This window comes from Lagopus muta, chromosome 1 (genome assembly GCF_023343835.1).
Source record: "Lagopus muta isolate bLagMut1 chromosome 1, bLagMut1 primary, whole genome shotgun sequence".
Lineage (NCBI taxonomy): Eukaryota > Metazoa > Chordata > Aves > Galliformes > Phasianidae > Lagopus > Lagopus muta.
In genome coordinates, this window is record NC_064433.1 from 77,412,391 (window position 1) to 77,438,434 (window position 26,044).

The window sequence follows — 26,044 nt, forward strand, 5'->3', positions numbered from 1 at the left end:
GGTTGCACCACAGCCAGCTCCTCTCGCTCCTGAGTCCCCCAGAAGTAGAAAATAGTGGAAGGATGCAGTCAAAGAGACTCTGGAAGGCTGCATGCTCCATCTGCCTGCTCCAAGGCAGGACCACTGATGTGTTACTCGTCTGTCTTCCATTTGCACTGACCGCTCTGAGTCAGAGTACAGCATGGTGTTACCAAATGTCAGTATGGGTATGAAAGTGATGACATGAAAACCTTTTTAGAATTGACCTTGTGGTTAAATAAACTCAGGGTCACCAGATGGCCTGACAAGTTACCAATATGAGAAGAAGAACCTAAGATTATTAAGATGGAATGCGGAGAGGCCAAAGCAATACCAGGCACTGTGACTTTCACTCAAGTCAGAGAAGGCTACCTTAGTGATTTGGGTATTTTTGTTTGGCATCCAGTAAGCAAGGATTTTGACAAGGTCTTCCTCCTTTCTTGAATTGTCCCTATAAAGATCACACTCATTATGAGCTTGGGATGCAGGGCTGCCAAGCTCCTAAGGTGAGAATTTGAAATGGCAGTGACAACCGCAGCCTCAACAGCAATAACAGTATTTTTTCTCATCTTCTAGAGCTCTGCTGGGTGAGACACTTCTTATGGCAGCTGATGCTTAATTTTGGGAGTGTGTATGCGCCCTCTGCAATGTAACACCTCTGTGAAATAATCGGTATCATGAAATGTTTCATACTGATAATCAAAAATCAGTGAACATTTTTGCAAATGTTGGTTGTAGCTTTTTCAATCCTCTGTTCCACACAGGGAAATCAGAAAGTAATGGTGAATAAAAGCACCCCAGTATCACCATTGGCAGGGTGGAGGCTCTCAGCAAGGGTCAAGGCAAAGAGATAGGATGAGGAGAAGAATAGATGAGAAAATGAATAATGGCTGGAGACATGAGGCATGTTTATATTGTGTTATATTGTGCAATGGCATGCTGCCTGGCAGCAGAGCTGATTTGGGAACAAGAGTCCAAGTCCAGGGGAAGTGTGGGCCTGGTAGTGGCATGGTACCGCTGGGAAGAGGGTGTGGAACAAAAGCTTGCAAGAATGTTGCTGGGACATTGTTAGGAATGTTTGTAAAATGCTTGGGTGCAGCAGTGATTAGCACTACAGAAAAACCCACAGGGAGATTATTACATCTGCATTCAGTGCCAGGTTTGGATGCTGTACAGTGAATAATGCTCGGAGCCATGTAACGGACAATAAGGAGTGCTGAACGAACACCCACTGAGAGCAACATCCAGCCTGCTTGCTGATGGACAGGAGGTCCTGCCGAGGAAAGGTTTTGTGATTGTGTATATGAAGGCTACCCAAATGCCACAGCAGGACTTGCCCCTGTGCATACCAAATCCCTCTTGCTCTGTGCAGGCTCACATAGCAGCGTAGTGCTTGGTTCTGCTCATACAACCAGCCTCCTTCCAAAGTCTGAAGCTGAGAGTAGCACTCGGTCACTCCTGGCTTCTCCCTGATGCTCACCAGCAGTAGAATCATAGGATCACAGAATCATAGAATGGTCTGGGTTGAAAAGGACCATAGTGATCATCTCGTTTCAACATCCCTGCTACCTGCAGGGTCGCCAACCACTAGACCAGGCTGCCCAGAGCCACATCCAGCCTCGCCACATAGATGAGCCTGCCCAGAGCAGATCGCAGCCCTGCTGCGCTGTAACAGAATCATTTGGCTCCCCACCTCCCCTTCCAGAAGTCCTCCTTTGCTTAAACTTTTTCAAAATGGCCATGCACACCCTCTTTGAGGCTGAACTTTGCAAACAACGGAGCGCAGCCAGCAGCCAGCCCATTTTCCTGAAGCAGAGAGGAGCCCACACGCGGGCAGGGGAAGAATTGTTCACATTTTTAACATTCTGGCTGAATTTGAGCCCTTTGTAACGGCACGGCGCCCGCGTCTCCTTTGCATCTTAAAGAGCGTTTCTGGTAGCAGCCAAAGGCCCCTCAGCGCCCGCCCGATGCCTCCTGCCAGCACCACAGATAGCCCAAGCAGGACCCGACCCCACAGAGATGGCTACCTCGCTTGACAGAGGGGAAGAATAAGAAAAAGGGGAAAAAAGCGGGGACGTCCCAGCCCCCCGGGACTGCGCAGGGCACTATCGAGGCGGTGCGCGGCGCAGCGGGGCCGCACAGGCCCGTCCCGAGGCGGCCTCCTCCGGCGCTGGGCGCCGGTGCCTCTCCGGCCGCCGCACGAGGCTCTCCCTTTGTGCCGTTGCCTGGTAACCGACGGGGGATGGGAGGCCGCCGGCCCGCGCCGCATGCTGAGCGCGGCCGCCCCGCCCCGGGCCTGCCCGCCCCCCGCCGCGGGGAGTCCGCGGCCATTTCGTCTCCCGGCGCGGGGCCGAGCCGCGCTGGCGGCGGCGGGGAGGCGGGGACGGGCGCGCTGGCGAGCGCGGCTCGGGGGGTGACGGGGCGGGGGGGGCTCGTTCTGGGCTCTTCGGAAATGGGAGGTGGCTAAGGGAGGCGGGCGGCGAGCGGGGCAGAGGCGGCGGAGCCTGAGAGCGGGGGGCGCGGCGGGGACGGGGGGCGCCGCCCCCCCTCGGAGCCGCTGCCCCCGCGCCGCCGCGATCCCGGAGGCACGAGAGAGAGCGGGGGAACGCGAAGCAGGAGGAGGGAGGAAAAAAAGGGGGGAAAAAAAAAAAGAAAAAGGAAAAAAGGGGGAGGGGGGCAGCGTTTAAATCCCTTCCCCCGCTCCTCTCCTCCTCCATTCCTCCCTTCATTCGACCTCCCCTCCGGAGCCGCCGGTGAGTTCCCCTCCCGCTCACGGCCGCTTGTCATTTTCGCCCACTCGCGGGGATTCCCTCCCTCCCTCCGTCCGTCCGTCCGTCGGATCGGGGCGGGGGGCGCGGGCGGGACGCGGTAACCCCCGTGGCGGTGAGGAAGGGCCCCCCGTGGTGCCTTCCCTAGTGCGGGCGCGGCGGGCGGGGCCGGGACCGGGTCGCGCTGGCTCCGGGGCGAACCTCTCCCCGTGAGCGGGAGCCGGGAACGACCGTAAATCGCCGAGGGGGGCCGCCCGCCCAGCCCAGTGCAGCCCGCGGAGCGGGCCCGCCGTAGGGTCCCGGGGCGGGGACCTCCCCCCCCTCGCCGCTTCCCGGCGTGACGTCAGCGCCCGCCGAGCCCCCTCCCGGCAGAGCGAAGTTCGGCGGGGGCCGGGGCAGGGGTGCCCCCGGGGCGGCGGAGGAGCCGGAGCTGTGAGCGCGCAGCCCGGCGCCGTTCGGGAATCGAAATAAAACAATGCTGGAAGGAAATCGGCCCGCCCGCTGCCGGCCGGGCTCCCGCCGCCCCGAAAAATCTCGACGAGATTCCCTCCTCCTGGAGAGCCTCTTATTGTCCCTGCTTTCCAGGTGCAGCTCGGGAGCACGCAGGAATAACGCCCGCAAGCGGTGTTCGCAGCGGGCTCTGAGCGGGGGAACCGGCGTACCGCCAAGTGCGTGCGCTCCCTCTTTGCTGCACGGGTGGGATTCGCCCCGCCGCTGCCATCCGCAGCACGGGCGGACCTGCTGCCCTGCTCACAGGCGGGAACAGCTGCCGGGGGACCGGGGAGCGAGCACGGCCCTACGGGTGGTGGCATCTGGGGGGCGTTGGTGCTCACTCTCCGTCCTGGGGTGTTCGTCGACTCTTCAGGGAAAGGTGGCAGCCTTATTTCCTGTGCCGCTCTTCTGGCTGTGCCATTGAATCGGTCGCTGCTTTGCCCTGCTGGCCCCCAGATGGCAGGTTGCAATGCTTCGGTGGCTGTTGACCAGTGAGTCCGCCGGCTGTGCTTTGGAGTGGCAGCCATTTGGTCATTGTGGCATCGCTTTGCACGCTGCTTTGCGTGCAGTTGAGATCTGTCGATTGCCTCCTGCTAGCTGCAGCGACGTTCTGAGGCTGCTTCTGAAAGAGGTAGTGTCTTTCATGGCATTTGCCTCGGCGCTGTGGCTGCTTGACTTCTGCAGTGAGTTACTTAGTTGCCAGCGCAGCTACTTGTGAGAATTTGTGTCTTTTGTCTGCACGGTCTGTTCTGCGGCGCTATGATTCCTCATGAGCAGCCTCTACCCATGGAGCTAGCCATTCAAATCGGTTGTGAACATCTCTCCTGGGTTGTTGTACTGGATGGGTGGCACGGGAACCTCTTTGCTTTCTAGCACTGAAAAAAAGTGAGGTGAAAGTAGCAGGCCATTACCTTAAGGATGTGTAGCAGCAGAACCGTTGAATATGTCATTCATCTTGTGCCATCTGAATAGTGGAACACAGTTATTGAACCTTCAGTTGTGCTTATGCCTAAAGGTTCAGAGATCAGCCCAGTTTTCCCTCAGGAATCAAGGTGTTCATGTCAGAGCGCAGCCTTTCTGGGTTGCCTTGCTTTCATGAACTCAAGTCCACTATTGTTGAGTTGAAAGCGAATGTCCCTTTAAGCCAAGGGTGTTGTGCATCACTGCTGTGCTGTACGTGCATCCTTGAGGGAGTGGAGGGGCTGAAACTCCAAAATCATTGTCCCTGAATGGGACACTTGTAAATGTGAACTATCAAATCAATAGAAGGAATTTCGTCCTTCTTTCCCAACCTGTTTGTTTTTATTTTTGTTATTGGTGTCTGCATAACCAGTCGTTTGTGCATATTCCCTGTTTTTGGGGGGGAATAGTCTGATCTTTCAAACCATACTGTTCTGGTTGTGATTCACAATGGAGCCTTTCAAGCATGGCTTTGAGGAGTGATTTTGCAGTGCTGTGTTTCTTGCTGGAAATGATAAAACTCCTCTAAACATGAAAATTAAACTTGCACTGAGTTCTAATAAAGAAGATCAACAGGTTTAACCTGCTGTGATGGGCCGCCTTTACATCTTTTTCATATGAATTTACCTCCTCCCCCAAACTTTGTACCCCTTCGGTGTCTCTGGAAGGTTCCTACGTTCTTGCCTTCAGATTCATCTATATTTGTATATAATACTGGGCATGCAAGGATCTATGACTGTAGCCTATCAAGATCATTATACCAAGAGCAACCGGATAGGTATCTTTCTTCAGGATGGGGAGATTGTATTTGCAGCTGGAATGGATAGAGAAGGTTATGCTCATCCCAAAGATCAGCATCTGTAACTCCATAAATGCTTTCTTTATTGCTCCTTGGCAATAGATTGGCTTGAGTTGGAAGGGACCTTAAAGTTCATCTAGTTCCAACCTCCCTGCTGTGGTCTTCCTCCTGTTCACCAGCGTTATTGTGGAGGATGAAGGTGGAGTTGATGGGTGTAGATACTAGAATTTGGAGCTGTGTGGGGAAGAAATAAATTGCTGGACCTGTGTTGTAATATCTTTGCAAATTAAGTCTCTGCAATTGATTTGAGCATTTATTTGATTTTTTCCCCTTCTTAAATATCTCCCTGCACGCTTACTCAGTCTTTTATTTTTTTCTCTTTAGGTAACTGCCTGTTCTTATGAGAACCTGTATGCTTCCTCTGTCAGGCTTTATCCTCCCCGGTTCTATTTTGTCTATCTCCTATTAATGTTCTCTTTTAGACAAATAAACTGCATTCTTACTTCTAGTGGATTATTTTTTTTTAACCTCCTTCTTCCTCCATTAAGAGTTGTTATGAAAATATCAAGTGTATTTCCTGCATTTATCGGTTTTTCTCTTCTATCTTTGCTTCCTGAGGAACGTTGTGAAGTACAGAATGATAATGCTATATAAATTTCTTGAAGGGCCAGTAGTCCAAAGGAGAAGGCAATTCAAGTTCCAAATGTGAAAATATAAGCATCTCCAAAAAAGTCATGCTCTTATGTAAGTGAGCTACATCTAGGGTACATGTTCTCTGCAGGATTAATTCACGTGATCACAGCCTGCTTACAGTTAGTTTTTTAATGTTAACATGAGGTAGAGCATTTCAAGACCTTGCTTGGGTTACTGAAGCTGCAGAGGTCCCCAGACACGTTGCTTGGATATGTGTGCCATTGCCCTTTTTATAACACTAAGCTGGAGGATCTTGCTGACCTTCCAGTTATTAAGTGTGCAACTGTGGGCCTACAGCCCATGTCCTCCTCGTCAAGTGTGTGGAGAACAGTGAGATGCAAGGGGATGTTTTCAGCCCAAGTGATTTGAGATTTACCTCTGTATTAGCCCAGGGGTTAAAGTGGACTTGAGAGTTCTTTGGGAGAGAAGATTTGGCACATACTAAAAGTTTAGCGCTGGGTAGTTTTGCGAAGAAACAATCCCTTCAGAAGCACTGCCTTCCTTCCAGTTCTGATGATGCTCTGCTGCTGCAGAAATTTCTTAGATTCCGTTTTCATTGTTTGTTGTGGCATTGATTTGTTATTGTCTCTTGTAAAAATATCAATGTTTGATTGATTGCTGTGGCGGTATTTTCACCTACAAACCAAAGGGTAACTGCAGTATCTTCTCTGAGTAATTTTAGCCAATGTTGTTCTGACTGAGCTTTGCTGAGGAAGTGTAACTGGTTGCTTTCAATCTTCCTCTATGTCTCTTGCCCTGGTGACATTGTTCGTCGTAGATCAGTTTAGCTGGAAAATTTTAGTCGTGTGCTTCCCTGCTTTACAAGCCACTTGGTGATACCTTCTTTCTTCCATAAGGTCTTTCTGTGTTGTACATCATTTAAGTGAAGGTTCCATTTGAACAGCCTTTATCTCTTTTTTGTGTGTATGTATTTTACATGCACATATATATACACACATGTACCACATGATGTACATATATAGTAGCATATATAATACATCACATACAATATGCATCATAAAATACTGTATATTAAGTTTTAAATGGAAATTGTATAGTGTAGTATATTGGATATAAAGTTGTATCTATGAAATAGTATATTGTGTATGCTGCTGTTTTTCTTTCAGACAGCGCAACAGATGAAGTGATTTTCCTCAGAATTATTCAGAGCTTGCCAGCAGTCGACTCTCTATGAGCCAATCATGATTGTTCATGGGGCTTTCCTTATACACTGCTAGACTGATGCTTTCAAAGTACAGTTTCACCCAGGACTAGCCTCTTCTCAACCCCTCTATGACTTCTAATGACTTCAGCATTAAAAAACCTGTTCTGGTTAGCTAACTGCGCTTCTACCCTGTACGACACGAGGCAGGGAATTTTACCTGCAGTCTTCACATTTGAGCAATTTTTTAGAAGAAAAGGGGAAAAATCATTAAAGATTTCTAGCAATACGTTAAATCCCTAGGCAACTTTTTCAAATAATTAATCTATCCCAGTTTTCAGATTTTACCCTGCTTCTGTCAGAATTTTTTCTAGCTTCAGCTTCTATCCATTAAATCTAGGGTCTTAGGTTTGTAGATTAGAGAGCTCTCTCCTATCCGCAATTTTCTCCCTTTATCGTATTATAATATTCGTAGGCCTTGGTCATCACCTTTTGACCTTCTCTCTAATAAACTAAACATGTTGAGATTCTTAAGACTCTTTGTGAAGAGGAAGGGGAGTTACCAGACCTCACATCTTCCTCATTGTTCTTTCTCAGAAGTTTTCAATTTGTCAGCATCATTTTTGAAGCACGCAGGACAAAACTACATACGCTTCTCCCATGATCACAGAATCACCAAGGTTGGAAAAGAGCTCTGAGATCATCCAGTCCAACTGTCCACTTGTCACCAATATTTCCCACTAAACCATGACCCTCAGTAAAACATCTAAACATTTCTTGAACACCTCCAGAAACAGGTGACCCTACCATCTCAGAGAAGCGTTTCCTAATGTCCAACCTGAACTTCCCCTGGTGCAACTTGAGACCATTCCCTCTAGTCCTATTGCTAGTTATGTGGGAGAACAGATCGACCCCTACCTCAACCACAACCTCCCTTTGGGGACCTGTAGAGAGTGATAAGATCACCCCTGCGCCTCCTCTTCTCTAGACTAAACAATCCCAGCTACCTCAGCAGTTCCTCATAAGGGTTGTGTCAGACTCCTGTGTTTAGACCAGTCCTGTGTTTAGTCGGGTAAAAACATTTCTCTATTTCTGTTCTTGAAGAACTGGTGGATTTCATTCATTCAGAAATGGCCTCCTTAGAAGTCCTGTGCTGGGAATTCATGTTCAGTTTGCTACCGACTGTTAATTACAAGGCCTTTCCAGAGCTTCTCTTTATCCTCAAATTTTCATCCTTGAAAGCATTCTATGTTCTTCTGTTCTTCCTGTCGAAATCTTCCATAATTAAAATGCTTTTAATGCAACCTCACTGTTGCAGTAATTCCAACTGATCTGTGCTGCATACTCTGCCTCAGTACTACCTGCAGACTTTACTGTGTTTCTGCAAACTTTGTTTGGCCGGTGCCTTCACCAATTGCCAATGAGTCCCATGATGATTCACTGTTGACCCTCAATGGCAAGCTTTGGGAAATACACTTTTTGACAGTGGATCCATGCGTGAGGTCCTTTTGACAGGACAGGTCGTGCTCCTGCCATATCTGTGCACTAGGTCACAGGTTTGCCAAGTGCTGCTTTACAAAGATTACCCAATGGTTTTAATGATTGATATGATTAATATCTCTTGGGCAGTGTTTTCATTTGCCATCATATCTTTTCCCCTGGCTATCCAGTTTGGGCTTAATCTGGTAAAAATCATGCCAATGGCTCAGTAGCCTACTTGAGATGTAGAGGCCTTTATCTGTGGTTCTGTAAGGAACATTATGCTTATGTACATGGCAGCATTTTTGCATGAATTTGTTATTTTAAAATCTTTTGGGATCAGGGAGAATCTTAGATGTTTGTGACTTCTAATACTTCACTGTATCATGATCAGGAAGACCTTGACTCAGCCAAAGTTATCATGTTTTCTGATTTTGTAAAGTCATTAAGAACTAAATCCAATTGTTCTTTGTGAACTTGGTGAAGTATGTGAGACAAAACTTCTGTTCCTATCCCAAGAGTAATTCAGTGCTGGCACAGGTTCCTGTGTGACTGACGAAGCTGTTCCCTGAGATGTTTGTGATGATTTCACGTAGCCTTGCAGTTTGCTACAAACAGGGGATTTGGGTGGAGATCTCTGGAGATCTCATGTGTAAATCTAACTGTCACAAACTATTGGGTTTCTCTTCTCTCAGCCCCACAGCTGAGAACAAGATCATCCCACTTAGCCAGTTCTGTAGACTGGGAATGATCTATGGGATTGCAAACAAGGGAGTGACTCAGAGTTCATCAGTGTCTTGTGCCTGCAGCTCAGCTGTTCCTGTGCCCATCTCCTTGGCCTTAGTTCACTCCTTTCCTCCTGGATTGTCTGTTTGTCTTCTTCCCACTCAGACTCTTGGTCTTTGCAAAAATGGCCGTCACACTGACTTTGCTGTTAGCTATGAATTCCTAGAAACAGAGAATCCAAAGGCCGTGCCTGCAAAACCCCTCTGTGCACCATGCCAACTACTTTCTTTTGCAAACTTAGTGCATTCTATCTTAATAATAAAGATTTTATTTTACCCTTGTTATGCTTCAGGGAAAGCTGTTTCAGAGCTTCGCCAGATGGATGAGTCTTCTCATTTCCATCTTAGAATTGTTGACAGCCATTTTATACTTACCTTCTTCCTTAGCTTCAGTGTACTTCTAACTCTCTGTGTTTAATTTTTGGTGTTCCGCAGACAGTAATTGCATGACCTCAGATTTTATATTGTGATATTTGGAAAAGTAATATCTTTCTAGGTCTTGAACATGACAGACAGACTCTTTGTGTCCCTCAGTACTCTGGAAACTGCTTTCTGTACCTTCTGCAATACACTTTGATCTTTACAAATCTTTACAGAACCAACAGATTTGGTTACAGGGTAACCAAAGCATTGTGTGGGTTGCCTGACAAGTTCGGTGTCCCTTGGCATTGATACTTTCTTCCTCATTGCTTGGTAATACTTGTGTGGTACCTTCAAAATAACAGTGGTCTCCTAAGCCTTCCTGTGATTAATAAATCCCTCTCCTCTCCAGTGCTCTCTACTGATGAGCAGAAGTTCTGATGGTGGATTTGCTTGCTGTTTCTCTTCATGCTATTGAGTAACGGCCATCTCATCCAGAGTCTGCTGCTCCAGCAGTGGTCGCTATCAAATACTTAGGAAAAAGAGTAATATAAAGCGACCTTATATGCCATTTTCCTCTGGTACTCCTACAGGTTTCAGCCATTTTCAGGGCAGGGACTGCCATAGGCAGATGTGGTTTCCTGCTATTCAGTGAGCTTCAGATACTCTATCTTGCACAAACCTTTTCTCTCTCTTTTCTCCCTTAAGCCCGTGAAAATTTCTAGCACTCACAAAGTCCTTTGATGAGAAATTCTGCAGTGAACCACCCAATTCAATAACCATTTATTTCTGTTGATTTTGAACTTGTTCTCTTGTTCTTTGTAGCATTATTTGATGGTCCTCATTTCTTGTACTGGAAAAAACAGCAAGAAATTATTTTATACCCAACTCCTACTTTTCACATATGGCTTTACAGACCTTACAGACCTTCTGACATCCTCATTTAGTATTCTTTTTTTTTTTTTTTTTTTTTTTTTTTTCCTGGACAAAGATATTTAATCCATTCAGTCATTGCCTTTTCATTGCCTTTTCTAATTTCTGTGGAAGGAACAGAACTGCAAGCATGCGTGGGCAAAGCATGTGTTTATGCAAGTGCATAATGGCATCCACTATTTTGTTTTCTGTTCATTTCTACCAGGTTGTTTACCTTCTTGATAGCTACTGAGTGCCACGGTGATGTTTTCATGGGTCAGTCTCTCATACCCCAAGGATTCCATTCTTGAGTGGCTCTGATCAGTAAATAGTCTGTCAGTTTACATGTGGAGATGGAGTTATCTTTTTCTTTATGCATTGCTTTACATTTGTGTAGATGGAAGTTCACATGTCATTTGATTGCTCAAGTCATTCCTCTTGGAAAGTCCTCCTACAGTCCTCCTCTACCAGTTCTCACCTTTTCTGTCATCTGGCCTGACGCTTTCAGCACTTTTCTCGTTCAGATCCATTTACAGGGTTGAATCCTTTTAGCCCCTGAGCTTTTCTCTGTCTCTCTTCAACATTCTGACTAGTTTGCCTGGGACAGAGGGTCTGAGCAGAGAGCCATACCATGGCCTGGGCCTGCCTCTGCCAGCTGCAGAGCAACATATCTTTGCAGAAAGGAGTGGCGATACGAGACATTCATTGATTTGTTAGAGGAGGGTTGGGTGGATGGTACGGCTGTATTTTGATATTTATCCTGCAGCTGCAAAGTTTCCAGCAACATCTCTCAATAAAGACCTAGGGCAGAAGACCTAGGTTCTCAGTAAACAACCATGGCAGGCCAATAGGTGGATAACGTCCTTGTACCAGCAATTTGAAGCCATGGTACGTGGAGCCATGGTCAAAAGCTGCAGCAAGGAATTTATGAGCCTCCAAAGATGTTTCAGTACTGGGATGGGTACCCCATGTCAGTTGGGGTTGGTTTGCTTTTTGGGATATTTGGGACATTTCTGAGCAGCTCCACCTAGATTTGTGGCCAGTCCAGCCGTGAGCAGAAGTTTGGAGAAGGGACCAATAGAGCTGCCATCCAAACCAAATCTTTCTTTGAGTCTCTAGTAAACTGGCCTTTGATGTCTCTAAGCAATTCACTTTGCATTCCTTAGTAAAGGGAAATTCATATCTAAAAAGAGGGAGGTTATGAATTACAGTAGACTCTTAAACAATTCCAGAGGTGAGGTATGCTCAGGCCTTGCAAATACAGGAGGTGCTAAGCTTCCCAAAATAGTGAGCATGGAAGTGGTGATGTGTCCCGTCTCAGTCGTGCATTTGTTAGCTTCCATCCCACTCTGTGTTGCATTTTGTGATCCTCTGCCAGCCTATATCTCCAGGAGATCCAAAGGCCCTCCTCTGGAAAGGCTGAATATTCTTCTGAGATTTTAAAGTAAATCTGTTACAGACTTACAGTCATTTTACTGTGCCCTCAGGAATCAACTTGCCATTAATGTAACGTTCTTTAGTACATCAACCTTCATTTAGTGAATCAAACTTCATTTTCAGTTGCTTTTGCAAAAGTTAATATCCTCTTCTATGCTGTAAATTAAGCTGATGTTAAATGCATAAATGTTTTTATTATTTATTACCTCACTCTCGCTCTAATTGTTTTTATCTTTCACTCTTCTCATTAGAAAATATGTTTTATTCTCAGTTATCTTTTTTTGTGGAGTGGAACTTCCCAAACTGCAGCTTTCACACTTCACATTTTTATGTCTCACAGTTGTGTAGAATTAAGAAAACAAAACATTAATGCAGACTTAATAAAAAGTAAACTGGCTTTATCCCCTTAGAGTGCCAGTACTCTGAAAGTATCTGGCCTCATTTCGTGAAATGGGAGCATTTTAATTTTTATTACTTTACAGGGGTAAAGAAGCACTTAGGTGTAATGACCAGTGAATTCCTAAACAAGTATTGTTATGAAATATATAATATAAAGACTAAACCTAGTGACTGAAGTTGAGCTCCAGCATTATTTTAATATTTATGTAGGTAGACCTAAGCCACAGAGGGTTCATTCAGTTACTGTATTTATGTATAATTCTGGAAGAGAATGAAGTTTCCAAAAATGTAGATGTGCCTGTTAAGTAAATTGGTTTTTAACATTGGTTAAGTTTGTTTAAAAATGTTTCTTAGTGACACATTTTATGTGATACTTTGGTGAGTTTAGTTTAGCCAGAAGAACATAACATAATTTCAGTAGTACAATTTACAGAAGATAACTAAAATTGGAAACCATCGCTGTTCGTGCACTGAGCTCATACATTCTGATTTCCAAACAGCAGTTTACACTGTCCTGTGCAGCAGCAGGAGGTGGGGGCTGACAATGGGCAGGGAGGCTGGGGAGGTCAAGGAAGAACATAGTTGGTTTGGTACGAAACTCCTGGCAGCTCCAGTAGGAAGAGCTGGATCCCCCAGCTCTGCAGTCATTTTGAGGAGAGAGACGGCGTTAAACTTTGCTCACTGGAATTTTATTGGAAGATGATTAAATGACCAGTAAGTCTGCCATTTTACTCCTTCACTAATCCAGTCTCCAGCCTGTGCTCACAGCCCCTCCATCCACCGGCTGTTGTAATTATTCTGTAGGATCCAGCCTGTGTCAATTACTACCTTTCATTCAGTTTCACATAAGCATACTTCTTCATAACAAAAGTTACTGTATGGAAAAAAAAAAAAAGTGAAGATTTGCAAGTCATGGGAATATTGGCAACCAAGGTAATACCAGCTACAAGCATTTGCCCACTGCCATCTTTGTATTCAATGATTTTGGCATCCTAATCTTTTCACTTACACAGTCATTTTCACACTTGGTGTACATACCGGAGAACTGGCAGTAAGACTGCAGCATGCAGCCTGAGCCCTGACATACTCATCATTTATTGCTATCTAACAATGGACACAGCACTTTCCCCCTTCCCTCCCTCTTGCGTGCCTAGTGCTAAAACACCAGGATTAGAGCACAAAGTCAGGCAAGTAGCCGTTAGGAAATGTCACACATCAGGATGCCTGACTTCAGTGTTTTAGAAAAAACTTTGTTTTTTCAGTTACTGCACAGTTGTTAACCCCAGGTGAATCTCTAGGATTTTTTCCTCATTTTATAGGTAAAGGAAATGGGGATAGGAGTTGAAAATATATTGCCTGGAAACACTATGCAGTATAAGATATAGCAGCTGCTGTCTTGAGTGCCTGTCCCTGGCAATCCTGCTCCATTGGGTGCTCACCTCTGAGTGGTCTTTACCTGCCATTGGGAATACTGTGGTTTTACATCACATCTTGCTTTCAGGATGCTTTTTGGCATCTGCAGTATGTTATAAAGATGCTGTGTTCATTTCACCACCCCTTTTCATCCTTTTGGAGGAGAAGGGAGAAGAAAACCAGGATATGAACTTGAACTAATAAGCTGCAGAGAAGGAGAATCCCTCTAATTCTCAGACCCTGTTTTGGCAAGCCAAATGCCTTTGATTTCAGATAGGATTTTGAGTGTAGTTCTTACATTAAAAAAAAAAAAAAAAAAAAGACAGGAATTGTCACTGTGTACTTTCGATAATTCCCAACTGGAAAACAAACAAGCAAAAAGCACAAAAGGAAAAAAACAAGAGAGTTTGAACTTCGGAACATCTATACTTAGACTAAGGGAGGAACTCAAAAGTCATTTTCTATGGACTGTCACCTAGCAGAAGATAACTCTGGCCAGGCTATATGTCTGCAATCTGAAGTAAGCTCTAACACTCGTGCACAGTTGGCTGTCCATTGGCATGGCATTCCCTTGTACCGCCCTTGGCCAGTGCCAGCGAACGCTCTCCGAGATGATGCCCAAGCATGGTTTGCAGGTAGCAAGATATTGTCAGATTGCCCCTTCCGCCTATGATCTGGCCATGCACATTGCCATCTTTGCATTGTGCCCCCAGCTATGGATGTGATCAGCCCAACAGTGCTGGACTTGGCTGGCATTTGACCTCAGGCAGACCGGAGCCCTGTGTTTGGGCTGCCCACGCTGGACTGACCCTGCTGGTGAGCACTGGCTGAGGTGACAAGGCCCTTCAGGTCTGATTGGGTCCTGGGGCATCATCCAGGCCTTCCCATCTCACTGAAATTGCCTCTCTGCTGCAGGCAGCATGTGTGGGCTGTACATCTGGGTACAGAAATGCAAGTTTTCTGGGGAGTTTGTCACTTGCCACCCCAGACAAGCCCCCAAACACCATTCTAGGCCATCTGTGCTTCTGCTGCCATGTATGAATGTTTATTTTCTTAGACTCTCAGTCTAGTATGTAAACTATGTACAGAACTAAGGACATTAATGTGACTTTCTAAGAGGGCAAGAGCATGTGTTTAAGTAGGTAAAACTTGAGTGTGTCCCATTAGAGCTGGACTTTCTTCCAGCTCCGATAGCTGCAAAGAGCTGCTTCACACCACAGCCTGTGAAGAGCACAGTGTATTGGGTCTCCCAGTAGAGCAGCCCCAGACCTCCTGGCTGCCTGGACAGCCTGGGACAGGGAGCCACACGTGGGGATGCCTGTTGAATGCAGGAGCCTGCACAGGGCTTGCAGGAGAATATGGTGGATCCTTGGAAGCGCGCCTGACTGAGCTGGGTTATACAAACACAAACAGCAATTCCCAGTGCCTCTTAACTCAGTTTAACCTGTAAAGGGCTTCACAAGGCCAGGAAAAGGTTAGCCCTTTGGCAACAGTACTACCAATTGTCTCATTTTCACAAAAGCACAGGGTGGTAAGAACTCTTCAGAGGCATCTTCTGTGATGGAAAGGGTTAAAGCGTAGCTCAGGTTTTACACTTTGTTAATTGCCAGGGTTCCTACTGCAAGCTTTTATTTTGCAGATGTTGAGATTAGAAGCAGCACTGTGATCCTCTGGTGTGACCTCTGACATAGCCATTGCTGCGCTGAGCCAAATAACGTGTGGGTCAGTTTTGCTTTAGAAAAGTCTTAATCCTCTAAGTGGCAGAAACTTCTGCCCCAGTGGTTAATGGTTGTCTTCCGAAATGTACCTGTTTGCTTCTGGCTTTGTTTGGTGCTACGTAATCTGCAGCTGAGAAAAATACTTGGTATTTCGTTTAGAAAGGGAAGTTCCAGTAAGCATTTGCCTTGCCTCCCTTGGGTAGACTGCCGTCATCATTACTATGGAGCTGCTAGAAGGCTGAAGTGAGCCTTCTGCACTACATGACAATGTCCACTGTGGGAGCTGTGGGTGGCATTGCTGCTGAGTGTAATATAAAGAGCAGCAACATGTCGGCAGTGAGCTGCTGCTAGCACTGCATTCAGTTGAAGTGGAGCTGGCACCTGAGGGCTGCCAACATGGTGTGTGCTGGGATTGAGTTCAGCTAGGATTGCCTTCCTTATAGCACTCCTTTCTTATCAGAAATAGTAATTCTACATGCTTACGTGGAACACATTCTAGCATCGGCATAACTGACTGAATTAGCAGCTGAAGGCCAGGTTATGCCAGAAAAACAGGCCTGTAAAAGATATCCGTTCATAGGGATTGAGAGAATGCTCTGGCTCCAGTAGGTCAGTTCTCAACCTCTGAGCTATTTTTCTATTAAAGAAGAGGTCTAAGTTAATGAATTGTTTTGTGTGAGAATTAATGCTAGATGAGTCCCCTGTGGCTTTCATGGTGAGGGTCAAATAAAATATTAATGAAATTAAAACAAACAATCCCTGTTCTTCCCAAGTATCTTCTATATGAGTGTCTCAGCACTGGCCAGAGAAGATGAGGAATCCCACAAGGAGCAGGTCAGGGAAATTACTTGTATTTTATGAGCAGGGAGGTGGAGGCAGTGGAAAGCAGCGACTCAGGCCATGCAACTCAGCATCTGGGCCATGAGCTCTCCCATCCCATGCTTTTGCTCTGATCTCTGGGTTCAGCTCCCTTTGGAGAGTGCTTCCAGACTCCAGCACTGACCAGTTAGAGGCTGACCTCTCCAAATCTGGGATGGCCTCTAGGAGTGCTGAGTTGCCAAAACTTCCCAATGCTTCCAGAGCCAAGCATATAACCCAGAAGACAAGTGTATGTTTCCTGATGCTTCAACCACGGGACAAATTTTGTTGTCTTGCAGATTGCCCATCCAGATGCTGGGTGCAGGAGCTTGTACAACAGACTGGAGAAGGACGGCCTCTTTGGATATGCCTGTGCAGTGCAGGGCAATGCAAAGGGTCCTGAGCTGGAGCCAAGCAAACCAGCCTCAGAAGCAGCATTCCTTACTGACCCCAGCATGGCTCCCAGGCTAACAGAATCATGGTGTTTTCATACTCTGAACTAGGAACCCTCTGGCATCATGGGGTGTTAAATATCTAACAGTGCTTTCAGGACATGGCACAGATTGTAAGCTTGTTCAGAGGGAGCTTGGAAATCTCCCTGCTGGTGCAAAGTTCTGTGCATTTCCGGGCATGACACTGATACACAGAGGAACAGCAGAGGGGATGGAGATGAAGGAGGTCTAAGGAGATGGTCCAAGCTAAGCAGAATGATGCTGTTTGTGCCATGCAACATCAAAGCTAAATGAATGTTCTTGCACCTATTTTGGACATTGAGTAGCATGAGCAAGACTTGTCACATATCCATCTTAACATGCTGGTATATGTGAGCATGTGTGTGTGGTCTGGGGAGGTCAGGGCTGTATCATCCTCCTTGCAGCAGAGATCTCAGGGGGCTTATTACACAGACTTAGATAATGATAACACGTGGCCAGTTAAGGATAACTTACTGCAGCGGCAAGTACAAAGAGGAACTTCTGAAGGCAGAAAATTAGTGGTGATTGTTTCTGTTTGTTTTTTTTTTTTAACTCTTATCTCTCTCTGGAGATAAATCAACAAGGAAATGGAAATACTAAAATGCTTCCAGAGGAAAATCAAAATACTGATAACTCATTCCTCCCTGCTTCCCTCGAAAAAATTCTGTTGCATCCTGACTGCTTCACATAATGTTTGTATCAGTCCTAGAAACTGCAAATCAGAGATGACAGTGAACAAATCTTTTCTCCTACTAATGGGAAAATTTATTGCGTTCTTGGTAAAGATCCTTACATCTGTGCGTAATAACTAAAGAAACAGTAATAATTTTGTCATATTTCTATAACAAACCACAAAAGGATGTTCCATAGTCTACTCACTGTTTCTCCCCATCTTCTTGTCTCCCTTTCAGTGCCCACCAGGGTCGTACTGCCTTGCTGGTGTAAGCCCTCCCTTCCAGAAGACCTGCTCTTGCCCACCTCAGTCTCCCTCAGAACAGCGGAAGGGGGCTGCACAGCGATAAAAATTTATGTTTTCATCAAGCCGTGCCAAGGAGAATGGGGGTCCCACACCCAAAAGAATGAAGACACGACAGAACAAGGACTCGGTACATAAGGTGGAAGAGGGAGGTGGGATCCCAGTGACCAGCAAGTGCTGTGGGTTGGGACTGAGGCTTGCAGCAGAGGTGGTGAACATGAGTTTGATGTGGTGGAGTGTCAGGACGTGGGGCTTCGAGAGGGCAGGGGACAGGGCAGGAGTGGAAGGAGGTGCAAAGTAGAACTTATCCGATGATCCCTTTCCAGATGTCTATGCGGAGTGGACGGAAGAAAGAGACTCCAGGGCCCCGAGAGGAGCTCAGGTCACGGGGTCGAGCTTCCCCCAGTGGTGTAAGCACCTCCAGCAGTGATGGCAAAGCTGAGAAATCCCGACAAGCAACAAAGGTAGTATGAAGTAGTGTGCGGCTGTAGGGTGCCAAAGGGCTGCCCAGAATGGGCACGACCCATTTGGGAATGCAGACCAGATGGGATCTACCACGCAACCCATGCTGAGTTAGCTACCTGTAGGGGTTGTATTCCTTTCTTTGTGCTTCCTGATATCTCAATTTTCAATACTGCTTTTTGCTATATCCTGGCTCAGTGTTGCCACTACAACGTCCCACTGCCTGCTATGATCTGCAACAGAAGTGGTGCTGTGTCTCGCCTGCTGCCAGCTGGCAAAGCTGGGCAGGGTGGGAGGTTTCCCTGTGGCCCTCTCACCTCTTTGTTTTCTCTTGTCTGCCTTGCAGAAAGGCCGGGTGGAGGAATCCTGCACCCCCAAGGGCAGCAAGCAGGGCCGAACAGAAGAGATCTCTGAAAGTGAGGGGGAGGACAGCAATGCTCCTAAAAAGACCAAAACTGAGGTGAGTTCTCTTTGTTACGGTTACTGGCACATTCTGGACCCTACCTGTGCTGCTCACATCTTCCTAGCTTGAGATTCTGTTTGCTTGATAGCTCTGTCACCTCAGATTGTGCCCTGCAGCTCTTCTGCAGGCAGAGCCCAAGTGACACCTGCAGTTACACCTATGTAATTTTTCCACGTGGATGCTGCTCAGCTCAGCACTGATCTTTCTTTCAGTTGAACTGCTCTTGTAGGCTCTGAGGCTCACTTGTTTGTTGCCACATTAACTGCTTAATCACCAAACAGTGGAAGAGTTCAGTGGGAAACACAAAGAGAACCCCAAAAGGTAAGGAGTGGGGCAGAGAGGACATGCTCAGGGCAGGGCTTGGAAAAGGACCAGGGAGCAGGCCTCTTCCTGAGCAGGGTGTCAAGGAAAGCCCTACTCAAGGGAAAACTGTGGGTCTGGGGGCTGTGTGGGCAGCACTACCTCCCCCCTTATTGTGCCACCTGGTGGTAGTACTGGCTCATGTCTTGGCCAGCAGCCCATTACTGGTGCTGGTGCTGGGACCTTGCAGGTGCCTTGTCTCAGCCTCATCTATAACAGTTACTGTGCCTCTGAACATGAGATGCCCATCACCATCTCCTCCCCAAGTGTGTAATGAAGTATCCAAGAGCACCTGAGCTGCTGTTCCAAAGGGCAGCAAGAGAACTGCCAAATGAAGCCTCCTTCCCTCAGTGTGCTTTTCTAATGCTAGGGACAGCAGAGGAAGGTGAGATTGAAAAGTGTCACGCATTATCAGGGAGGTCACATAACTTTTTCTTCCTCTCACTACTTCAGGAATTACCCTGTCCTCCATCCCCTTCTGACGTTGACAGCCTCGATGGCCACAGCTTCAATGATGAGATGAGCAGCGACCCACGGGACATTGACCAAGATAACAGGAGCACCTCACCCAGTGTCTACAGCCCTGGCAGTGTGGAGAATGACTCCGACTCCTCCTCTGTGCTGTCCCAGGGCCCATCCCTCTCCTACCACCACCCTCCGCTCTTCCCCCAGAGCCCTCCGGTCGCCCCCACTTCTGACAGCCTGGCCCGTCCACCTGAGCCTGGTTTCAGTCTCCCAGGCGAGGCCCACCCCCAGGGCCCCACTGGTGGAGGCTACCACTCCCAGCTGGAGGGCCAGGCCTCCCGCATTTTCCAGGCTCCAGCCCCACAGACACCAGCCTCCTCTTCTTCTGCCGTTGCCACCACTTCTGCCCCCTGCTCTTCTTCCTCCTCCTCTTCTTCCACTTCCACCCACGCTCCTCTCTACCCTACGGCCAATGTGGTTCAAGTTGGTTCCAAAATTGCTGGTGGAGCAGGGGGGCTCTCAGCACCGGGGAGTCGCGAGCAGACCCTCAGCGCCAAGCACAATCCACCACCCACCACTCCCATCTCACTGGCGTCGGTGGTTGGGGGGTTGCCCCCTCAGAAGACTTCCCCAGCCAACCCACCGCCTGCTCCCCCAGCCTCTGCACCTTCCTTCCCGCATGTCTCAGCCAACCTGCCACCCCCACCAGCCCTACGCCCACTGAACAATGTGGCAGCTGCCTCCAGCTCCCCAGGGATGGCAGGGCAGGCCTTGAGTGGGCACATGGCATCACCCCATGGGATAGGCCAGGACAAGGCACAGCCCCTGGCCCCCTCACGCTACCCCTATGCCCCTCCGCAGCTGCCACCCTCCAGTTCCTCTTCCCAGTACCCACAGCCCTCCCCCACCCAGCCCTTGCCTAGTTACACTGCCTCCTATGGGCACTCCTTTCCCCCGCCCAGCGGCCTTTCAGTGTCCAGCCAGCCCCCCAAGTACACCCAGCCCTCCCTACCCTCACAACCTGTATGGAGCCAGGCCCCTCCTCCCTACAGCCGCCCCCTGGGCAATGCCAGCTCGCATCTCCCAGCCTCCTTCCCTGGTCAGTCTCCTCATCACCAGCAACCACCACAGCAGCACCACCATGGCCACAGCAGTGGTGGGGGGGTCTCCCCAGCTGTAGCAGCAGCCCCCCCACAACCCCCTGGGGGCTATCCCCATGCCCTGGAGTCCAACAGCCATCACCCATCTCATGCCACATATGGGTTGCGCCTCTACCCTCCCCACAGCCAGGCCACTTACAGCCAGGCTCCCTCAGCTGCTACAGCCCCTTCTTCCTCCTCCTCCTGTTCCTCCTCATCTTCTTCTTCCTCCTCCTCCACCTCTTCCCAGGGAAGCTACCCTTCCATATGCACTCATCCCCCGGGGCAGAGTCCTGCCACCTACACCTTCCCCCCGCCCCCACCCCCCTCCCCGGCCCATGGTGCTGGCCCTCCAGTCACCTCTGCAGCCACCACCCTCTCTACCGTCATCACCACCATGGCCTCTCCATCTGCGGCCCCCTACAAGACCGTCTCGCCCCCAATGCCTCCCTCAGCTGTGGCCCCATATGGGAAGTGTGCAGCCTCCCCTGTCCCCACCTTCCAGCCCCCAGCTCCCTACAAGCCAAGCTCTCCCCCAGCTTCCTCGGCTGCTCCATTCCGGGCTGCAACCCCCCCAGGCTACCGGGTAGCATCCTCTCCTGTGGCCAGTGGCTACAAGGCCGCCTCACCCACCCCGCCTGCCCCACCGCTGCCAGGGAGCTTAGCCACCCCAGCCCCACCACTGCCACTCAGCGCAGCCCAGATCAAGCAGGAACCATCAGAGGAGTATGAGCCCCCAGAGAGCCCTGTGCCACCCGCTCGCAGCCCCTCACCGCCACCCAAGGTAGTGGATGTGCCAAGCCATGCCAGCCAGTCGGCCAGGTAGGGGCAGGAAGATCCCCACCCTGCTCTTTCCCCGTTCCCCCTGCACTGACACGCTGCATTTGATGCCCCCAGGTTCAACAAGCACCTGGACCGTGGCTTCAACTCCTGCTCCCGCACAGACTTGTACTTCGTGCCCCTTGATGGCTCCAAGCTGGCCAAGAAGAGGGCAGACCTGGTGGAGAAAGTGCGGCGGGAGGCCGAGCAAAAGGCTCGGGAGGAGAAGGAACGAGAGCGGGAACGAGAGCGAGAGAAGGAACGGGAGCGGGAGAAGGAGCGGGAGCTGGAGAGGAGCGTGGTAGGTCCAGAGGATGCTGGAGGCTGACCTTGGCGGTGGGCCACAAGTATCCTGATGCTGTTTCTTTGCTATCTTGCAGAAGATGGCCCAGGAGGGCCGGCCAGTGGAGTGTTCCTCACTGGGGCCCGTCCCCCACCGCCCTTCCTTTGAGCAGGGCAGCGCTGTAGCAACCGTGCCCCCCTACCTGGGCCCTGACACCCCGGCCCTGCGCACACTCAGTGAATACGCCCGGCCTCACGTCATGTCCCCCAGCAACCGCAACCACCCTTTCTACGTGCCGCTGGGTGCCATCGACCCAGGCCTGCTGGGCTACAACGTGCCAGCCATCTACAGCAGCGACCCAGCCACACGGGAGCGGGAGCTGAGGGAGAGGGAAGCCCGTGAGAGAGATCTGAGAGACCGGGACCTGCGTGAGCGCCTCAAGCCTGGGTTTGAAGTCAAGCCGGCTGAGCTGGAGCAGCTCCATGCCGTTCCAGCTGCTGCCATGGATCCATTCCCACGCCATGGTGGGCTCAGCCTGCAGACAGCCCCCGGTCTCCATCCCGCCTTTCCCTTCCATCCTGGGCTGGGCCACTTGGAGAGGGAGAGGCTGGCGCTGGCAGCTGGCCCCACTCTGCGTCCTGACATGTCTTATGCTGAGCGCCTGGCAGCCGAGCGCCAGCACGCCGAGCGGGTGGCTGCTCTCAGCAATGACCCACTGGCCCGGCTGCAGATGCTCAATGTGACGCCTCATCACCATCAGCATTCCCACATCCACTCCCACCTACACCTCCACCAGCAGGATGCCATACACGCAGGTAAGGACTGCACAGAGCAGTGCTCTGCTCCTGCTGCATCCCGTCCATCTGCCTCTGGGAAAGCCCAAATATTTCTGATGCAAGATTAGAGGGCCTTAGCCCCACCTATTCACCCAGAAAAGGTCACCCTCGTGATCCCTTGTGGACCTCCCATCCAAAAGACACTGTCATCTTTTGCAAAAGCCATGTGAGTCTGCTGCTTGGTGGAGAGCAGAACTGTTTTCACCGCAGCTTTTAGTTTGGGTCTCTTAGAATGCAATGCCATGTGAGCACTGGCTCCACCATATTATGGGGCTGTGGGCTGCATTCCTCACCCTAGGGTCTGCTGAGAGCATGGGCGCCCTGATAACAGCAGCCTCAAAAGCATCCTTAATGCCAGGGAAATGTTGGCTCTGTAGTTTGCTCTGTAGTTTTCTCCTGCCACTCTTGGGATGGGATAGGGGGAAGAATGGTAAGGAATTGGAGACAACCATCCTTCAGAATGGAGGTGGCCCCTTCCATTTCTTTGTTCCACAGGATACCAAGGTAAAAAGCAGCTTAATGAAAATCTCATGGAAGCAAAGCCCATACTATCATATAATAGAAAGAAATTGCCGTGCCTACGAGGTGCTGTGAAAGGTCAGCAGGATGTGGTGGCAGTCACAGGCAGATACCCACATTAATCATCTGCAGCTGTTCAGAGGTGGCATTGGGTACAAGTGAATGGTGTGGCTCCAAAGCATTGGAAAAATCAGTTTTCATATAAAACAGTATCTCACTTCTGGGTACAGGCTAGATGGTAGAGCAGGCCCTTACAGAACCAACTCTGAAGAGTATGGGCACAGAGTATGGGCCACACTGCTTCACATGAAATTCAATGCAGGCAAAAGGAGTAATGCTCAAAGGCAATGGTACTGCATTGCATGCCTTGAAATCATTCCAGTCCTAATGCAAAGCGACTTGCTCCGTACCTGTTTTGTTGTTGTGTCCTGTGCTCTTCCCTTTGTGACTTACCAAGCACGAGACAACTACCTTTTGACATCTTTTCTTCCCAGCCTCAGCCTCTGTCCACCCTCTGATCGACCCCCTTGCCTCGGGATCGCACCTCACTCGGATCCCATACCCGGCTGGCACCATCCCCAACCCTCTGCTCCCTCACCCTCTCCATGAGAACGAAGTGCTGCGCCACCAGCTCTTTGGTAAGAGTGCTCTCAGACCTGCTTTACCCCTTCAGAGGGCATCAGCAGAGCACCGTGGGGCAGGGCGGCCATGGGGGGTGTCACAGGATTGGTGGAGATCTATGAGGCAGAGCTCCGGCATGGTATGGGTTTGGGTGTAGCACAATGCCATTAAGTGCCGTGGAGCCTTGACTGGTCTGTAGGAGCACGGATGAAGCTGTGACACTAGCTTGTTCATTCTTTCATTTGTCTATTGGTACAGCTGCTCCCTATAGAGACCTGCCAGGATCTCTCTCTGCCCCCATGTCGGCAGCGCACCAGCTGCAGGCCATGCACGCGCAGTCGGCCGAGTTGCAGCGCCTGGCACTGGAGCAGCAGCAGTGGCTCCATGCTCACCACCCTCTGCATGGAGTGCCACTCCCCACCCAAGAGGATTACTACAGGTATGTGCACCAAGCTCACACTTGGACTGAGCATAGCAGAAACACTGGGAAAGGGGCACATCTGTGTAAGCAGTGGGGTTGGAGATGTGTTTCCCTATATGTGTGTGGCTCCAGACTGACCCCATGCTGGGACTGAGGATTGCTTGCTGCGGTGTACAGCTATGGGCTGTTGGCCAGAGGCTGTGGTGGGGCTTCCGCTCCTGTCCTTGGCAGGAAACCTGTTTCACACATGCCAATATAGTGATGAATAACTGATACCCTTGCCAAAATGCCAAGTATTCGAAGGGCTGGATGCCCTTGTCAAGGCAAGGCTTTCTCAGAAGCTTGTTGGGTAAGAAGTGCAGCATATTATGTTTTGGATGGCACCTCTTACATGAAGGATTTGCAGTGCCAAGCTGGCACTGCCATGCAGGATTAGGCTAGCAACTGGCATTTGCGCAACGCTAATTTCTCCCTATATCTTCCCTCTCACAATCACTTTGTTTCTCTCCTTTATCCTAGTCACCTGAAGAAGGAAAGTGATAAACCCCTTTAAATTGACTTCAACTGTCAACATGACATCCCTATGTCTTTCTGTGAACCAACCAAATCCCAGGGGAGGGGAAGCTGCAGTGATGCGTGTCAATCCTACCCTGCAGCACACTGCAAGAAAGGATGGGACAGAACTATGGTATGGCATCCTGGGAGCAGAATGTGGAGGAAAGCACACAGGGAGGGACTGCAACACCAATGATCGACTTGAAAGGATCTGTCCATGATGTCAGCAGAGCTCTGGAGGAATTAAAATCTGCATCACAAAGAGCTCACAAAGATAAAGACTGGTGTGAATTCAAGATTGCAGCAGCTCCATCTTTCGTTTTGAGGGAGCAGTTGTGTTAACTAGAAAAGGACTCACGGGACTTCATGTACACAATGCCGCCTTTCCTGCTTCTGTGAGCAGGAGCTGCAGCCACGACGCACCTCCAAACCCAGTGGAGCCTTTCTTCTAGATGCCTCCTCTTCCCCCACACTGTAGGTGTAAGATACTGCTTAGCGATGCCGAAAAGCAACACGGAACTTATTCAGATGAGCCTGAGCAGCCTCTCATTCTCCAGCCTCCCTTCAGATGCGAGCAGTGCGTTCCCGGACCTTTGAAACACGGCACTGCTGCCCGCTGCCAAGGCAGCTCCAGGCTGCTGGGTACCAAGCGCTGTGGGACTGCTGGGCGCGGCCATATTTCCCTCACACCTCACGGATGGCCACGGCCCACAGGCACCCCTTGATCCCAGTGCCAGGCCTGCCCCAGCGGCACCCCTGCCCTCACCCCCCCACTTGGTGTACTTTGACTCATGCACATCCTATTAGACGTGGCAGTTTGATGTAGCAACGTGTGTCCCCTTCCCCCGCGTGCGTGTCTGATCTCACGGTTGTATAACTCGAGCGGTCCCCATATATATATTTACTTAACCATTAAAAGGAAAAGGAAACCAACCCACGGCCCAGATATGGAAAAATGCCCCAACCATGTTCCCCACGCACTCCCCATCACACATTCTAATAATTTATATATATAAATATATATATGAAGCTCTTAAAAAGAAAAGCAAACAAGCAAACAAAAACCCTTCCAGAATCAGAGTCCGTTGTGTTCATTTCTCTCTCGGCGCCCAGAGGTACCCTGCTGGACAAGGCGCTCAGCCTGCCGCTGCGGCCCTCGGTGGGCGGGGCATTCGGAGGACACGCCCTCTGCACTGCACCTCCCGCCAATCGCAGCCCTCGCCCGAGGCCCAGTCGAGCCCGTCCTCTACAGGGGGCGGGGCGTGCGCGCATTGGCGCCAATAAGAAGCGGCTGATCTGCATACGACCAAAGCGGCGCGGCAGGGCTCTGTTTTGCGGCTAATGCCGGCCGCCGGAAGCGCGGAGCGGGAGGCAGCCTGCCTAGAAGAACTGTGGGGCC

General features: G+C 49.5%; 1 protein-coding gene across 2 annotated transcripts; it reads left to right on the forward strand.

The window, feature by feature from the left end:
* The first annotated feature begins 2,471 nt into the window (after window positions 1-2,471).
* ATN1 (atrophin 1) lies at window positions 2,472-25,712 on the forward strand. Of its 2 annotated transcripts, XM_048928066.1 has the most exons (10): window positions 2,472-2,771; window positions 17,638-17,832; window positions 18,029-18,166; window positions 18,511-18,624; window positions 19,441-21,413; window positions 21,489-21,711; window positions 21,791-22,508; window positions 23,543-23,686; window positions 23,928-24,108; window positions 24,610-25,712. In XM_048928066.1, exons 2-10 carry the CDS (start codon window positions 17,755-17,757, stop codon window positions 24,641-24,643), a joined length of 3,603 nt encoding a protein of 1,200 aa, XP_048784023.1. In that variant the 5' UTR covers window positions 2,472-2,771; window positions 17,638-17,754; the 3' UTR covers window positions 24,644-25,712. The 2 variants fall into 2 exon arrangements, with proteins under 2 accessions (XP_048784023.1, XP_048784031.1); XM_048928074.1 differs by lacking the exons at window positions 2,472-2,771; window positions 17,638-17,832; window positions 18,029-18,166 and adding an exon at window positions 18,840-18,948 and having other exon boundaries at window positions 18,516-18,624.
* The last annotated feature ends 332 nt before the right edge of the window (window positions 25,713-26,044 follow it).

What these genes read in the sequence shown, in the direction of transcription:
- ATN1 (XM_048928066.1), top strand. Translation starts at nt 17,755, where the DNA reads ATGTTTTCATCAAGCCGTGCCAAGGAGAATGGGGGTCCCACACCCAAA. An exon ending in CATGCCAGCCAGTCGGCCAG is followed by an intron (nt 21,414 to 21,488) that starts GTAGGGGCAGGA and finishes TGATGCCCCCAG; the next exon opens with GTTCAACAAGCACCTGGACC. An exon ending in GCAGGATGCCATACACGCAG is followed by an intron (nt 22,509 to 23,542) that starts GTAAGGACTGCA and finishes TTTTCTTCCCAG; the next exon opens with CCTCAGCCTCTGTCCACCCT.